The sequence below is a fragment of the Pseudorasbora parva genome, chromosome 4, assembly GCF_024679245.1.
Source record: "Pseudorasbora parva isolate DD20220531a chromosome 4, ASM2467924v1, whole genome shotgun sequence".
Classification (NCBI taxonomy): Eukaryota; Metazoa; Chordata; class Actinopteri; order Cypriniformes; family Gobionidae; genus Pseudorasbora; species Pseudorasbora parva.
In genome coordinates, this window is record NC_090175.1 from 12,646,295 (window position 1) to 12,662,468 (window position 16,174).

At 38.2% G+C, this 16,174-nt stretch overlaps 1 protein-coding gene across 1 annotated transcript in view; it reads right to left on the reverse strand.

The window, feature by feature from the left end:
* Nucleotides 1–8,197, reverse strand: part of herc56.1 (HECT and RLD domain containing E3 ubiquitin protein ligase 56.1) — a 9,541-nt gene extending 1,344 nt beyond the window's left edge. The window contains exons 1-20 of the mRNA XM_067440960.1: nucleotides 7,824–8,197; nucleotides 7,453–7,567; nucleotides 7,296–7,372; nucleotides 6,959–7,180; nucleotides 6,741–6,832; nucleotides 6,514–6,644; nucleotides 6,259–6,386; nucleotides 6,084–6,154; nucleotides 5,875–5,984; nucleotides 4,454–4,513; nucleotides 4,261–4,366; nucleotides 3,990–4,179; nucleotides 3,741–3,904; nucleotides 3,566–3,640; nucleotides 2,962–3,054; nucleotides 2,792–2,875; nucleotides 2,583–2,684; nucleotides 2,316–2,456; nucleotides 551–717; nucleotides 351–411 (exon numbers count right to left, since the gene is read on the reverse strand). Coding sequence (XP_067297061.1) covers nucleotides 351–411; nucleotides 551–717; nucleotides 2,316–2,456; nucleotides 2,583–2,684; nucleotides 2,792–2,875; nucleotides 2,962–3,054; nucleotides 3,566–3,640; nucleotides 3,741–3,904; nucleotides 3,990–4,179; nucleotides 4,261–4,366; nucleotides 4,454–4,513; nucleotides 5,875–5,984; nucleotides 6,084–6,154; nucleotides 6,259–6,386; nucleotides 6,514–6,644; nucleotides 6,741–6,832; nucleotides 6,959–7,180; nucleotides 7,296–7,372; nucleotides 7,453–7,567; nucleotides 7,824–8,031 — 2,397 coding nt within the window. The 5' untranslated portion in view covers nucleotides 8,032–8,197. The remainder of the gene's footprint in view (nucleotides 1–350; nucleotides 412–550; nucleotides 718–2,315; nucleotides 2,457–2,582; nucleotides 2,685–2,791; nucleotides 2,876–2,961; nucleotides 3,055–3,565; nucleotides 3,641–3,740; nucleotides 3,905–3,989; nucleotides 4,180–4,260; nucleotides 4,367–4,453; nucleotides 4,514–5,874; nucleotides 5,985–6,083; nucleotides 6,155–6,258; nucleotides 6,387–6,513; nucleotides 6,645–6,740; nucleotides 6,833–6,958; nucleotides 7,181–7,295; nucleotides 7,373–7,452; nucleotides 7,568–7,823) is intronic.
* Nucleotides 8,198–16,174: the final 7,977 nt, after the last annotated feature.

Below are 16,174 nucleotides of genomic sequence, written 5' to 3' on the forward strand. Positions count from 1 at the left end.
TAAAAACGCAGATAAGCATATGTAGCTGTCTATATTAAAGGTGATTCTCGCGTTTCTTGTGTCTTTAGGGAGTACAAAATGTCCTTATTATGGAGATGGTTTGGGTGTGTTTTATGCAAAATATTAACCTCGGACATGCGGTTGCTTCTTTAGAATCCTCCAAATTCATTAATATTAGAATGAGGTTAGTAATGAATTCATGTGCGTATGCACAAGTTGTCAATTAGGCGAATATTTTTCATGAGATGTTCTCCTGTGAGTATACATTTTGAATAATCCACATAATTATAAGTGAATGAGACCCGGTGTCTTTCAAAGCTACATTACCAGACATAATAACACAAACTAACCGTGAAGAACATGTCCATTTCCTCAACTTCATCACTGTAGTCCAGGATGCAGCGCAAACTCCTGAGAATATCATGTTTCAGATTCATTAAACAATGTTACTCAAAGATAGCAGGCAGCCCATACAGAGACCATGGATGTTCATTTTAGCAGTCAGTATACAAAAATATACCAAGAGAATCAAGATAACATTAACACTCACTTGCCAAGAACCGGACTGAACTCTGTCAGGTCCTCAAGAGATGGTTTGACATTGAGAAGCTTCTTGAACAAAGCTAAAGGAAAAGGCAGATTCACTACAGAGGTGTTGTTGAAGGCCAAGCCACACAGAATCCCAAACAGGAAGTACTTTTCCTTCTCCACGCTGAGCTGGTGTGGGACAATACATGGTTAATGTCAAAGAGAACAATGAATAAATGGGAAAACAAAAGAGGCATAAGGTATCTCAAAGGCTGTTCACACAAGTAGTGTTTTTCTATTCCACTGTGCCACTTTTCCATTGATTTTATATAATAATAATAATAATAAATTTTATTTATAATGCACTTTATATTAAACAAAATCTCAAAGTGCTACAGAATTTAAAAAACAAACAAAACAATCAACAACAATAAATAAATAAAACCGAAAAATAAAATAAAATAAATTAAACAAGTAGCAAGTCAATTAAAAGCTCTGCTAAAAAGGTGGGTTTTAAGACCACGCTTAAAAGTATCTATAGTCTGTGGAGTCCGCAGATGGTCAGGGAGAGCATTCCACAGACTGGGGGCTGAAGAGCAGAATGCCCGATCTCCCATAGTACGGAGATTGGCTGTGGGAGTTTTGAGGCGATACAGCGAAACAGAGCGGAGGTTACGAGTGGCTGTTTGTGTGGTGAGGAGTTCCTTGAGATAGGAGGGAGCATCACCATGGATGCACTGGTGGGTAAGGAGAGAGATCTTGTACTCGATCCTGAACGACACAGGAAGCCAGTGGAGTGATTTTAGAATGGGGGTGATATGGTCGTATTTGCGCACCCTCATGAGGATCCTAGCAGCGCTGTTCTGAATACACTGCAGCCTCTGGAGATTTTTGCTAGGGATGCCAATAAGGAGCGCATTGCAGTAGTCCAGCCTGGAGGAGATAAAGGCATGGACAAGCTTCTCCGCATCAGCCAGTGATAGAATGGGACGAAGTTTGGCAATGTTTCTGATATGTAAACGTGCTAGACGGACGTGTTTGACCATTGCACTTGTGTCTTTTGTAGCTGTGTTCAGGTTGACACTGTATGATTTTGGCCACAATTTGACCATCTGAGCATTTTTTTTTTGTAAATCTTTAAAAGATTCCTCGGATCCAAGGCCAAAATCTGAAGTCTTTATTACTTAGTTTGACATGTTCACCGTCAGCCAAATAATGATCTCTGTCATTAAATTTGACCTCCAAAGAAATTCTGGCAGTGTCAGAAGTTTTGAGGCACAGTCGTGAATCAACGTATTGATTCATGATTCAGATCGCCAGTGTCACGTGATTTCAGCAGTTTGACACGCGATCTGAATCATGAATCAATACGCTGATTCACAACCGTTTGAATCTTTATTTGAGGTTTGAAAACAAACAAGGAAGAGAAGACAATGCTGAATAAAGTCGTAGTTTTTGTTATTTTTGGACCAAAATGTATTTTCGATGCTTCAAGAGATTCTAATTAACCCACTGATGTCACAAATGGACTACTCTGATGATGTTTTTATTCCCTTTCTGGACATGGACAGTATAGTGTGCATACACTTAGATACGCTGTCAGGCTAAATATAAAATATCTTAAACTGTGTCTGAAGATGAACGGAGGTCTTACGGGTGAGGAACGACATTAGGGTGAGTCATTAATGACATCAATTTAATTTTTGGGTGAACTAACCCTTTAACTAAACGTTGTTACCAATATTTATGTCTTTAGCATGACCTAATGAAAAAAGTATTTTGCTTACCTTTGTGGGGAACCAGCTCAAAGTTTTGTTGTCATTGTACATGAGCAGCTGAGACTCTGGTGCACAAAGCTCTTTAAAAACGTTGTGGAAAAGGTCTCTCTTGTTCACATCTGTTTTTCTCATATCCTCGGTGTAAAACACCTATGTTACATAACCAAAATAATTTATTCATACTGCAGATCCTATCAGTTTGTATAATAAAATCTGCATACAAAAAATACCCTGTATGTTACTGAATCAAAACTTTATATCGTTCGTTTTCCTTACCGACAGGTAGTAACCTCTGAGATGATGCTCGCTGGCCTTTCTCAGCAAGGAGAAACAATCCTCCAGCAGAGCTGTGCGTCTCAGAGTCAGCTGATAACTACCCTGCAATTAAAACATTTCATTCTGTGATTAAAAACAACATGGACGCACACAGAAGTAATTCCCAGAAAATGTTAGATATTTTTTTTAGTTCACTTTTAGGCTTTTACCTGCCATGCTCTGTTCTTCATATAGCTACATTTGGCCTCCAGGTTAAGGATGCATGGAAGTGATAATAGATTTTTTAAGATGGTCTGTAACAAAAGAAATAGGAAGTCATGCATACTTGATATGCAATTAGCATACATATCAGATATGGCCAGAAGTCTTTGGTGCTCACATTATAGTAGCTTTGCTGTGCCACCAATGCATTGATATGTTCAGGCAAGGCAAACCACTGCTGGTTGATCATATCTTCATTTATGGTTTGCAGCTGTTGAGGTGCGGAAAACAAAAAAAGATCAAGAATGTTTTTTGTTTTTTCTCTCAAATTTTTTTTTGTAATTGCGAACTAATGATCAATCAATGTATCAATACAGAAATTATCTGCAGATAACTGTGGGCAACAGGAGTATTAATGCCACTTGGGACTTTTGACTCATGTCAGTCCTTTTTGTATGATAAATACAGTGATTGCTTCCACGTTTACTGTTGCCTAGATATGTAAAAGATATGCAGTAGACCAGGAGGGCACTGTCATTCAGAGTTTATATTCAACACCAATTAAACCTAACTGAGCCAAGGTAGTCAAGGTCTTCAGGAGTACTAGAATCTTCTAGGCAGGGATGTTGGGAGAATTTGGAGCTAAACTCTGCAGGACATTGAGGACAAGAGTAGGGCAAGAGAAGGATTGAACACCCAGGCAGTAGATGATATAGTAACATTTTCAGCCATTGAAAATCCTAGTTTGACAAGCAGGTATTTCAAAATTGTTTGTTCCTCACCACGTCTAGGAGACCATTGACCTCATGAATGATGAAATCACTCTTGGTGATGTCTCTTTTGGCTCTGTGGCAGACCTTTCCAACAAAAACACTGTTTTTGAAACTACCACTAACAAAATAATACAGTAAATGTTTACTTTAGATGTCATTTTGATGTAATGTATAATAAAGGCACCTGATAGACCATCTGAAGGATCTGCACACATTTCGGCAGGTGTGTTGCTATGTCCCAGTCCAACTTGTCAACAACAATCCTGCCTATTAACATAGCAGACTCTTTTTGAAATAAGTCCACCAAGTTTTTGAGCCAATCATCAGGGAGTTTGGACCAATATGTCTCTGAGAATATAACATACATGTAACATAAAAATACAAATAGAACGAGTCCTAAAACACAAAGGATATAAATGTCCTCCAGCTTTACCTAACACCTTACGAGCAGCAGGTTTCAGATCAAGGATTTTGAAGGCCATTGCTTTAGTGAGTTCAGTTTTTTGATGTTCCTGGAGTCCTCCAATGAGCTCAGGGAGGAGCAAGTAAAGTCTCAGAGCTTCTACACCAGCTGGATTTGGATTTAGAGACGGCAACAGTTTCTGTTGAATCACCTTCACAACCTGAGGTACAAAAAAACATTAACTGCAATTCACTGTTTAAAATGTAATCAACATTTCTGTAAATGTTGGATTTATCATTACCTCTGAGAACAACCTTTCATTGTTTGATAACTTAGCAAATGATGCTTTAACCAGATCAAAATCCAACCCAGAATGCTCCTCAGACGTCTGATAATGTTCATCACAACTACAAAGACAGACACTTACATTAAAGTCATTTTAGAAACAAAAAGCAGAAACAATAAGACTACCTAATTCTGATTAGAACGTTTACCTTTTATTGAGAAAACTTCCATTAATAGAGGCAGCCGAGGAGAATATTTTGTTTATATCCCTGTAAAAAACAAAACTATATTTTATATTCTATTTTGATTGTCTATTGATATTAATATGTCAATTTGAAATGTCTAAAATCACATCACATCATTGGAACATATTTCTTGATTCTATTATGTTAAGAAAGATGTTAAGAAAGACTATTTCATGGACCTACTGTACAGTAGTATACACCTATCAGGCATATCATTATGACAGGTGAATAACACTGATTATCTCTTCATCAAGCCACGTGTTAGTGGGTGGGATATATTTGGCAGCAAGTGAACCTTTTGTCCTCAAATATGATGTGTTAAAAACAGGAAAAATGGGCAAGCGTAAGGATTTGACAAGGGCCGAATTGTGATGGCTAGACGACTGGGTCTGAGCATCTCCAAAACTGTAGCTCTTGTGGGGTGTTCCCGGTCTGCAGTGGTCAGTGTCTATCAAAAGTGCTCCAAGGTAGGAACAGTGGAGAACTGGCCACAGGGTCATGGGTGGCCACGGCTCATTGATGCACGTAGGGAGGGAAGGCTGGCCTTTGTGGTCCGATCAAACAGATGAGCTGCTGTAGCTCAAATTGCTCATGAAGTTAATGCTGGTTCTGACAGAAAGGTGTCAGAAAACACAAAGCATTACAGTTTGTTGTGTATGAGGCTGTATAGCTGCAGACCAGTCAGGGTGCCCATGCAGACCATCAGAACGGAGGCATCAGAACTGGACCACGGAACAATGGAAGAAGGTGTCCTGGTCTGATGAATCAAGTTTTCTTTTACATAACATGGATAGCCCAGGGAAACACATGGCACCAGTATGCAATACGGGAAGAAGGCAAGCCGGCAGAAGCAGTGAGAGGCAATGTTCTGCTGGGAAACCTTGGGGTCCTGCCATCCATGTGGATGTTACTTTGACACGTACCACTTACCTAAGCATTGTTGCAGACCATGTACACCCTTTCATGGAAATGGTATTCCCTTGTGGCTGTGGCTCTTTCAGCAGGATAATGCTCCCTGTCACAAAGCAATGGTTTGAGGAGCACAACAATGAGTTTGAGGTTTTGACTTGGCCTCCATGTTCCCCAGATCTCAATCCAATGGAGCATCTGTGGTTGTGCTGAACAAAAAGTCAGATCAATGGAGGCCCCACCTCACAACTTACAGGACTTAAAGGATCTGCTGCTAACATCTTGGTGCCAGATACCACAGCACACATTCAGGGGTCTAGTGGAGTCCATGACTCAATGGGTCAGGGCTGTTTTGGCAGCAAAAGGGTGACCAACACAATATTAGGAAGGTGGTCATAATATTATGCCTGTTCGGTGTAAATAAAGTCAGGAGCCTATAGCCTTGGTATCTCAATGGTCATTGGTCAAACACTCACTTCTTTATCATTTGCCATGAATCACTTCCAGACAGCCATCGGTCAATCATTCTGTCATCTAATGTCAAAATCCCTCCGCTTGAATTTGGTTTAGACTCTTTCCCACGTTTCTACAATATACATATATAAACGTTAGTAATCATAGTACAAGTGCTGCAATAATTATCTCTCAAACAATTTGTGAATGAAAACTGCCTGTCTTACTGTACCTTGAAAAACAAGGCAAAGGAATGATTCTCCCCAGCAATGATTTTGTTAATCATATGTGCATGCCCATATTCTGTGTGCAACAAACATTTCGTTTAGAGTTCTGAGCAACATTGTACGTACAAACAATAGTACAAAGTATTCATAAGAAAACAGCCTAAAAGATGATTTAATTACCAGTTGACAGATCCACAGGAAAAGGCACATACTGCTTGGTACTTTTTCCATTTCCCAGCTGCCCTTGCATCCCACATCCAAATGAGTAGATCAGCTTTGACGATGAGACTGATACGAGTGTGTGACGTCTTTATACAAGAAAGAATCAAGAGCCTAATTACTGAGCAGAACTCATACATCAGACATGTTAACCATGTGAGGAGATAGAACTCAATCTGCTCTAAACCCTGATGGATTATGAAAGGTCTAGTTTACCTCCCACACGTGACCTGTGACACTTTAGATCCCCACAGCTCAGCAACCAGCCGCGGATGAAGCTCGTCTTTAAATGAGTTGTGCCCCAGCTGACCAGAACCTCCGGACCCAAATGTGAATACTGTGCCACCCTGAAACATAAACCATTCATTACATGTTCAGTCCAATTTGTTGATTGCTAAATATGGTATTATAAAATGGATATATAAAATATTACAAAATACTACCTTAGATAGAGTGGCAGTGTGTTCCCCTCCACATGAGATGGACACGGTTTTCTTTCGGTTCAGACTATTTACAACCGTTGGGACGTGTCTGTCTGTGGTGGAAAAACAGTGAATTCATCACTTCCAATGCTTTGATGTAGATTTGACACTGTATTGTACACATTTAGTAAATCATTTATAGGCTATGTGCTTTACTGGACATGATGAAATATTCAGACCTGTAGTGTCTCCGAGGCCCAGCTGTCCACTCGAGTTCTTTCCCCATCCAAACACGACTCCAGAGAGAGACAACACGAAGCTGTGGTCTCCTCCAGCGCTGATCTGAGCCAGTGGGACCCCACACAGACTCTCCACGCGTTCAGCCGACAGAGAGCCGGGATGATCTTTCCTCAAACCCAGCTGACCGCGAGAGCTATTACCCCATACGAACAACTGACCATCTGAAACACCAACAACAGCTCTGCATATCTACACTCAAATGCCAATGAATTCATGTCAATCATAAAATGTCAAGATTAAAGCAAAACAGACTTTAGATGAAATGCCCATGAATACCATTGGTCAGTGCCATTGAATGCTGGTCTCCACATGCGATCTGAATCACCTGCCTGTTTTCCAGACCTTTGAGAGGACTGCAGAGAAAATAAAATCTGTAAGATATATGTTCTTATCATTTATGGTCATTTTTATAATTATGCCTACTTAAACATACCGGCACACGGTAGATTTGTCCATAATGAGAACTTTTCCACCATAAGCAAGAAGAACCGCACCAGCTCCTCCACAGAAAATCGATCTGATTCTGTCATTTTTTAGCTGTAGTTGCTCTGGAGTAAATAAAACATTTTCATCACTTCAACTTCTTTAAACATAAATAGACTTATAAAAACACTTATATAATTACAATTATTTCGATTAAGCCACAAACATAGGCTACAGTTAAGCGAAGTAACTCGTGCAATCAAATATCAGGCTCATGAAAATAAAAGATTCGAGACTTTTATCTGTTAAGCATTATATAATGATATCAACTTTATGAAAAAATACAAAAACAAATTGAAGTTAGTGCATAGAATAGCCTACTAAGTTTTTCATCGTGATCCCAGTCTTCACTGCGCAATCTCAGGACCGAGACCTTCCCATCCCGGATGAATCCAACAAAACTCCTTCCAGCTGACATATCCTGAACTGACATGGGCATGGATCGTATTCCACAATTGCCATGTTTGACTTTGTCAGGCTGTAAGAGACCGAAGCCCTCTCTGACAGGCGCTCCCCAGTAGCACAACATGTTCACAGCTGATCGACGGATGAAACAATCACACGCCAGTCTCTCTGCATCATGAAGAACACTTTCTCCTTAAATATAGATCGAAAACGAGAGCGAAACTGCTTACTGTTTCTAAAATCAACGAAATGGTTAATTATCAAGCGATTTCCCACGAAGCGAAAGTAATGTTGTTGTTCCGCGTTTATGAATGATGATCGGAAACCGAAAGTGATGCTCCACACCCTACTGTATTTAATGTATTCCATCCATAGGTATTTGTGCAGCCAACTTATTAAAACAGTGAATCAGACTTGAAACTGCGTGACACCGTGGTCATATAGCTTATTGTTAGACATTGTATGACATTTAAAGTTTGCGAGTTTTGACTTTCTGTATAGGGTCTACTATTTAAATGAAGTCATAAACACGACTGCATTCGACGAGACCCATTAGAATTACATAGCAGTTAAGTAAACTATGGGATGGGTTGTTCCACTACAACATGTAAAGCGCTCGAGCTGCGTATTTGGAACCACAGGTAAAAGAAAATCACGCGAGAGCCATAGGCCTATATTATTCAATTACCTTTTGATTTTGCCCCATGGCTTAGTTGTTCTTATGAAAGATTTTAAATTGAAGGAGTGTTTATTTTACTATTTGTTTAATTAGTCAAACATTTAGCTTGGTCCTTTTTATAATAATTTAAGCCAGACCAGGCAAGGTAAAATGTGTTGGAGAAAGGTACATGTTGGAGAGAAAAAAAAAAGAAAGAAAGAAAACGGAAATATAAAATGTTTAAGACATTATAATGTTTATTTTTTTACAGTCTATGGTTTAAGACCTGTTTATTTTAAATAACACAGAAATTACAGCACTTGGAAAAACCTCTCTTGTCCGTTGACAAAGTATGCCTATGGGAACAGTATCCCCAGAAAACTTGATCTGTTCTTTTTTATCATTAAATGTCAACCTTTGTCAAAAAAAAAGTTTAGATTGCTAAAGTAGAGTATGAAGCTGCAGACTCGGAGCCTGCATCCACAGTCCCGCACTCAAAGTCCCGCATTCTCAGACCCCTCGTTTTTAAGAAACAGCGCCTCCTGCTGTTCTGAAGACCGTACAACACCCTTATCCAAATAAGATATATTATTACGGTGTCGTTTCATTTAAAGTTTTCCAAATAAATCTAAACAAATTAGCCTAACGATTTTGCAAACATCTTTGCATTCCCTAAAAATGTCAGTTTTCTCTGACTAACAAAGTACCCAGTAGTTTTTTGTTTTTGTTTTTTGTTTATTTAAATAAAATAAAATTACTGATGGAAGATATACAATTACAGATTGAACTATCCTTTGAAAAATGTTATGTGATATTATATTGCTACAATGTTTTTTTAATTCCAATTCCAATGTTTCTTTTAGGTCAACCTATGCTAATGGTCTAATTAACATATTATACATTGCTAGCATTAAAAAAAACTGTTGATATCTGGAATCCAAAGCAAAACTCAAACAAGAATAGACAAAACACCAATAACAAACAAATATGTACAATTCAAAAATTGTATTACAGTAGTATTTACAGTATTTATAATTTTTCCTTATGCAATTGAAGATACAAAGTACAGTCGATAACACAATTCTTTCTTCCTTTTTTCTTTGCTTTGTCCTGTTTACCGCTATATGATGTTTAGGTGATAGTTAAAGTACAGACTCGTTTATTATTGGTGTTTTGTCTATTCTTGTGTGAGTTATGCTTTGCATTCAGATATAATAATTGTAATGTTAGCCTTGCATATTATATGTTAATTAAACCGTTAGCATGTGAACCTGAAAGAAACATTGAACAAAAAAAAAGAATTGTAGCGATATATCACATAATATTTTTCAGAGGATAGTTCAATCTGTAATTGTATTTTGTCCATCAGTAATTTTCTTTTAATTGCCCACACTCTTTATTAAATAAATAAATAAATCTACTGCGTAGCCTACTTAGTCAGTGAAAACAATGACATTTTTTGGGAATGCAAAGATGTTTGCTAAAGCGTTATTTTGTGTAAATGTATTTTTAAATGAAAACTTTAAATGAAACGATAACGTAATATTGCATCTTATTTGGATAAGGGTGTTATACGATCTTCAGAACAGCAGGAGGCGCTGTTTCTTAAAAACGAGGGGTCTGAGAATGCGGGACTCTGAGTGCGGGACTGTGGATGCAGGCTCCGAGTCTGCAGCTTCAAAGAACTCCCCCTTGTGGTTGATGGCTTCAATGACTTAAGCCCTGAGTGTATTCTTGAAATATCTAACAGAGCATGGCAAGTGATGCTGACTATTTATTAATGGTCTGATTTCCCAAGCGTTTTCAGAGTCTAATCAATAATGATATAGATTATGTTTTATATATATATATATATATATATATATATATATATATATATATATATATATATATATATATATATATATATATATATATATATATATATATATATATATATATATATATATATATATATATATAGCCATAACATTTCGAACAACAATATCATTCAAACTCACATAGATATCAATAATCAGCTCATGAATCTCAACAATGTTGACAATCAAAAGCTTCATTCTGCAATGCATGCTGGGTACTAGCATTGAGCATTGTACAAAAAACGTCAATGACTCCCAGCATGCATTGCAACATGAATAAATTATTCTGCTGGTTATTTTCTTTAATATTTACTATTTACCTTTATTTTTGGTGTTGTTTTTGTATTGACTTTTAGTAGTGTTTTTTGTGATGTTCACAGTTGATCTGGGGCCTGTACCATGACGCTGGTTTGGCTGGCTAGCCAGATTTGTTTAAGCTTTGTGCCAATCCTGGGTTTTAGGTACCATTAAAGTGGTTAGGCTTTTAGCTGTGTTCATCGCCATAGTAACTTACACTCCACAGCTAACCTGCTCCAGGGCAGGTTATGTTCTGGATAAGAGATCTCAAACTGAAATTGGGCCAATCAGCTTTGAGTAAAGTGAGCTAAAATAAGCTATAAAATCAATAAATAAAACTATTTTAAAAAAAGAAGCTTACTGAGCATAAATGTTCAATTTTCTCTATATCAACTAAACTAACTTCATAACTTTTAGGTGCATTGATTTATAATATTTTTTTTTTCTTTAAGTAGTACTCTTTCATAGATTTTTTTTTTTTTAAATTCTTAATATTTTTTAATCAGGTAATATTCTGGAAAAGAGAGAAAAAATCTCACTGCTTGTCTGGCGAGAAGTGAATGTCAGTTTCACAGCATGTGATTGGCTGTTCACTGCTGATGTCACAGCTAAACTCCTGAACTCCAGGGGCCTGTACCATGATGGTAGTTTAACAAACTCAGGGTTACAGGATTAGTTTTGAGTTGACAAAACCAAACCAATCTATTCTGGCTTTGTTGGTCCCATGATGCTGATCATCAGCTCGCTCTGTCAAGTCAGGCTTTGATCCTGAGTTCAGGAGTTTAGCTGTGACATCAGCAGGGGACAGCCAATCACACGCTGTGGATCAGCGAAACTGAGATTCATTTCTCTCTTCTGCAGATTATTACATGATTGAAAAATATTAAGAATTTAAAAAAAAAATTACACAGCAAGAAGAAAAGAGCTGTCTATGAAAGAGGACAACTAAAGAAACAATATTATATGTCAATACAAGTTAGTTTAGTTGATAAAAAAGTTATGAAGTTAGTATAGTTGATAAAAAAAATTGAACATTTAAGCTCAGTAAACTTCTTTTTTTAAATAGCTTTATTTATTGATTTTAATCATATTTGTATGACTTTATGTAGGCTATTTATATTAATTTTAACAAAGTGCCTATTAATGATTGATTAACTAAAATGATAAATGTGTAATTAAGTAAGGGTATAATAATTACATAAATTATATCTAAATCATTAAAAATTATCATTTTTATAAATAAGCATGGGTAAAAGCCAGACGCTTTAGTCTTTAAAAACATTTGCTATGTAGTGACCTTTAATTTGAAGTAGAAACAGGGGGAGTGACTTTATTGCATCAGAGGTGTGTCAATTTACTCACAGCTGATTGGCCCAATTTCAGGTTGAGATCTCTTATCCAGAACATAACCTGCCCTGGAGCAGGTTAGCCGTGGAGTGTAAGTTACTATGGCGATGAACACAGCTAAAAGCCAAACCACTTTAATGGTACCTAAAACCCAGGATTAGCACAAACTAAGCTTAAACTTATCTGGATAACCTGCTAAACCAGCTTCATGGTACAGGCCCCAGATCAAAGCCGGATTTGACAGAGAAAGCTGATGATCAGGTACCAAAAAAGCCTTAATACAATGATTTGGTTTTGTCAACACTGGGTTTGTTAAACTACCATCATGGTTCTACTGTAGCGTCCCATGGCCCTCAGAATTTGCTGCCTCTCGATATAGACCATTTTATTAAGCCATAACACATCTGTTCTATTATAGCGTCCAATGGCCAAAGGCTGACTCCCTACCGAAAACTAGCGGGTTCTAGCCTGGATGTAATGTGAACTGGAGAGTATTTTTTCAAACACTCAATTATTATTAGAGGATGCTTTAGGTAGGCCACTCTTAGTTGTTTGCTCACAGGCCTGTATTGCAGTTACATGAAAGTAAAACCTTTTTGGAAAAAACTCAATTGTTATTGAAAGAGTATTTAGTGAGGCCAGTAGGGTGTTTTCACACTAGCAGAATATGTGGGAGAGCGTTGCTATAGTTGGAGTACACTGTAAATCAATACAGGTGGTAGCTCATTCTGAGGGGCATTTTGACCCCCTCAGAATTTGCTGCCTTTCCATATGGACCGATTTATCAAGTCAGAACACATCCGTTCTTCTGTAGCGTACCGTGGTCAAATCCTAGCTCCCCACCGGAACCAAGTGCGTTCTAGCCAGGATGTAACATGAATTGGGGAAGATATTTTTAAACATTTGATTGTTATTAGAGGTTGTTTTAGGAAGACCAGTCTTAGTTCTTTACTCACATGCCTGTATTGCAGCTACATGAAAGTGAGACCTTTTTGGAAGATTATTTAGTGAGGCCAGTAGGGTGTTTTCACACTAGCAGAATATGTGGGAGAAAAAAGCTATAGTTTGAGTAAACTGTAATGCAATTCAGGTGGTAGCTCATTCTGAGGGGCATTTTGACCCCCTCAGAATTTGCTGCCTATACAGGTGGTAGCTCATTCTGAGGGGCATTTTGAACCCCTCAAAATTTGCTGCCTTTCCTTATGGACCGCTTAATCAACCTGGAACACATCCGTTCTACTGTGGTTTCCCATGGCCAAATCCTGACTCCCCACCACAACTGAGTGGGTTCTAGCCAGGATGTGATGTGAATTGGAGGCTTTTTTTAAAACATTCGATTGTTATTAGAGGATGCTTTAGGAACGCCAGTCTTAGTTCTTTACTCACATGCCTGTATTGCAGTTACATGAAAGTGTACCTTTTTGGAAAAACTCAATTGTTATTGGAAGATTATTTAGTGAGGCCAGTAGGGTGTTTTCACACTAGCAGAACATGTGGGAGAAAAGTGCTATAGTTTGAGTAAACTGTAATGCAATTCAGGTGGTAGCTCATTCTGAGGGGCATTTTGACCCCCTCAGAATTTGCTGCCTTTCCTTATGGACAGATTTGCATGCGCAGTTACATGAAAGTGAGACCTTTTTGGAAGATTATTTGCTGCCTTTCCTTATGGACTGTTTTATCAAGACAGAACTCATCTGTTCTACTGTAGCATCCCACTGCCAAATCCTGACTCCTCACCGAAAGTAAGTGGGTTCTAACCAGGATGTAACGTGAATTGGGGACCTTTTTTTGAAACACTCAATTGTTATTAGAGGATGCTTTAGGAAGGCCAGACTTAGTACTTTACTCACATGCCTGTATTGCAGTTACATGAAAGTGAGACGTTTTTGGAGAAAACTCAAATGTTATTTGAAGATTATTTAGTGAGGCCAGTAGGGTGTTTTCACAATAGTAGAATATTGGGGAGAGAGTTGCTATAGTTTGAGTACATTTACATTTATGAATTTATGAATTTGGAAGAAAGTTCATTTAATTTTGAAGGTACACATTTTACATTTTTTTTGTCAATTCTTGCTTTGCCTGGGAATCGAACCCCTGACCTTGGTGTTGCTAACGCAAAGCTCTACTGGATGAGCTACAGGAAAGCCAACAACAGAGTCATAATAACGAGTAAAAAGTAACGTAATACATGTGGTAGCTCATTCTGAGGGGCATTTTGACCCCCTCAGAATTTGCTGCCTTTCCATATGGACTGATTTATCAAGTCAGAACACATCCGTTCTTCTGTAGCGTCCCGTGGTCAAATCCTAGCTCCCCACCGAAACCAAGTGGGTTCTAGCCAGGATGTAACATAAATTGGGGAAGATATTTTTAAACATTTGATTGTTATTAGAGGTTGTTTTAGGAAGGCCAGTCTTAGTTCTTTACTCACATGCCTGTATTGCAGCTACATGAAAGTGAGACCTTTTTGGAAGATTATTTAGTGAAGCCAGTAGGGTGTTTTCACACTAGCAGAATATGTGGGAGAGAGTTGCTATAGTTTGAGTAAACTGTAATGCAATTCAGGTGGTAGCTCATTCTGAGGGGCATTTTGACCCCCTCAGAATTTGCTGCCTTTTCTTATGGACCGCTTAATCAAGCTGGAACACATCTGTTCTACTGTGGCGTCCCATTGCCAAATCCCTACTCCCCATCGCAACTAAGTGGGTTCTAGCCAGCATGCAATGTGAATTGGGGACAGTTTTTTAAAACACTAAATTTTTATTAGAGGATGCTTTAGGAAGGCCAGTCTTAGTTCTTTATTTACATGCCTGTATTGAAGTTACATGAAAGTGAGACCTTTTTGAAAAAATTCAATGATTATTGGAAGAGTATTTAGTGAGGCCAGTAGTGTGTTTTCACACTAGCAGAATATGTGGAAGAAAATTGCTATAGTTTGATTAAACTGTAATGCAATTCAGGTGGTAGCTCATTCTGAGGGGCATTTTGACCCCCTCAGAATTTGCTTCCTTTCCATATGGACCGCTTAATCAAGCTGGAACACATCTGTTCTACTGTGGTGTCCCATGGCCAAATCCTGGCTCCCCACCGCAACTAAGTGGGTTCTATCCATGATGTAACGTGAGTTGGAGACGTCTTTTTTAAACACTCAATTATTATTAGAGGATGCTTTAGGAACTTCAGTCTTAGTTCTTTACTCACATGCCTGTATTGCAGTTACATGAAAGTGTACCTTTTTGGAAAAACTCAATTGTTATTGGAAGATTATTTAGTGAGGCCAGTAGGGTGTTTTCACACTAGCATAATATGTGAGAGAAAAGTGCTATAGTTTGAGTAAACTGTAATGCAATTCATGTGTTAGCTCATTCTGAGGGGCATTTTGACCCCCTCAGAATTTGCTGCCTGTACAGGTGGTAGCTCATTCTGAGGGGCATTTTGACCCCCTCAGAATTTGCTGCCTGTACAGGTGGTAGCTCATTCTGAGGGTCATTTTGACCCCCTCAGAATTTGCTGCCTTTTCTTATGGACCGCTTAATCGAGCTGGAACACATCTGTTCTACTGTGGCGTCCCATAGCCAAATCCCTACTCCCCAACGCAACTAAGTAGGTTCTAGCCAGCATGTAATTGGAATTGGGGACAGTTTTTTGAAACACTCAATTTTTATTAGAGGATGCTTTAGGATGGCCAGTCTTAGTTCTTTATTCACATGCCTGTATTGAAGTTACATGAAAGTGAGATCTTTTTGGAAAAAACTCAATTGTTATTGGAAGATTATTTAGTGAGGCCAGTATTGTGTTTTCACACTAGCAGAATATGTGGGAGAAAAGTGCTATAGTTTGAGTAAACTGTAATGCAATTCACGTGGTAGCTCATTCTGAGGGGCATTTTGACCCCCTCAGAATTTGCTGCCTTTCCTTATGGACCGCTTAATCAAACTCTAACACATCTGTTCTACTGTGACATCCCATAGCCAAATCCTGACTCTCCACCGCAACTAAGTGGGTTCTAGCCAGCATGTAATGTGAATTGGGGACAGTTTTTTGAAACACTCAATTATTATTAGAGTATGCTTTAGGAAGGCCAGTCTTAGTTCTTTATTCACATG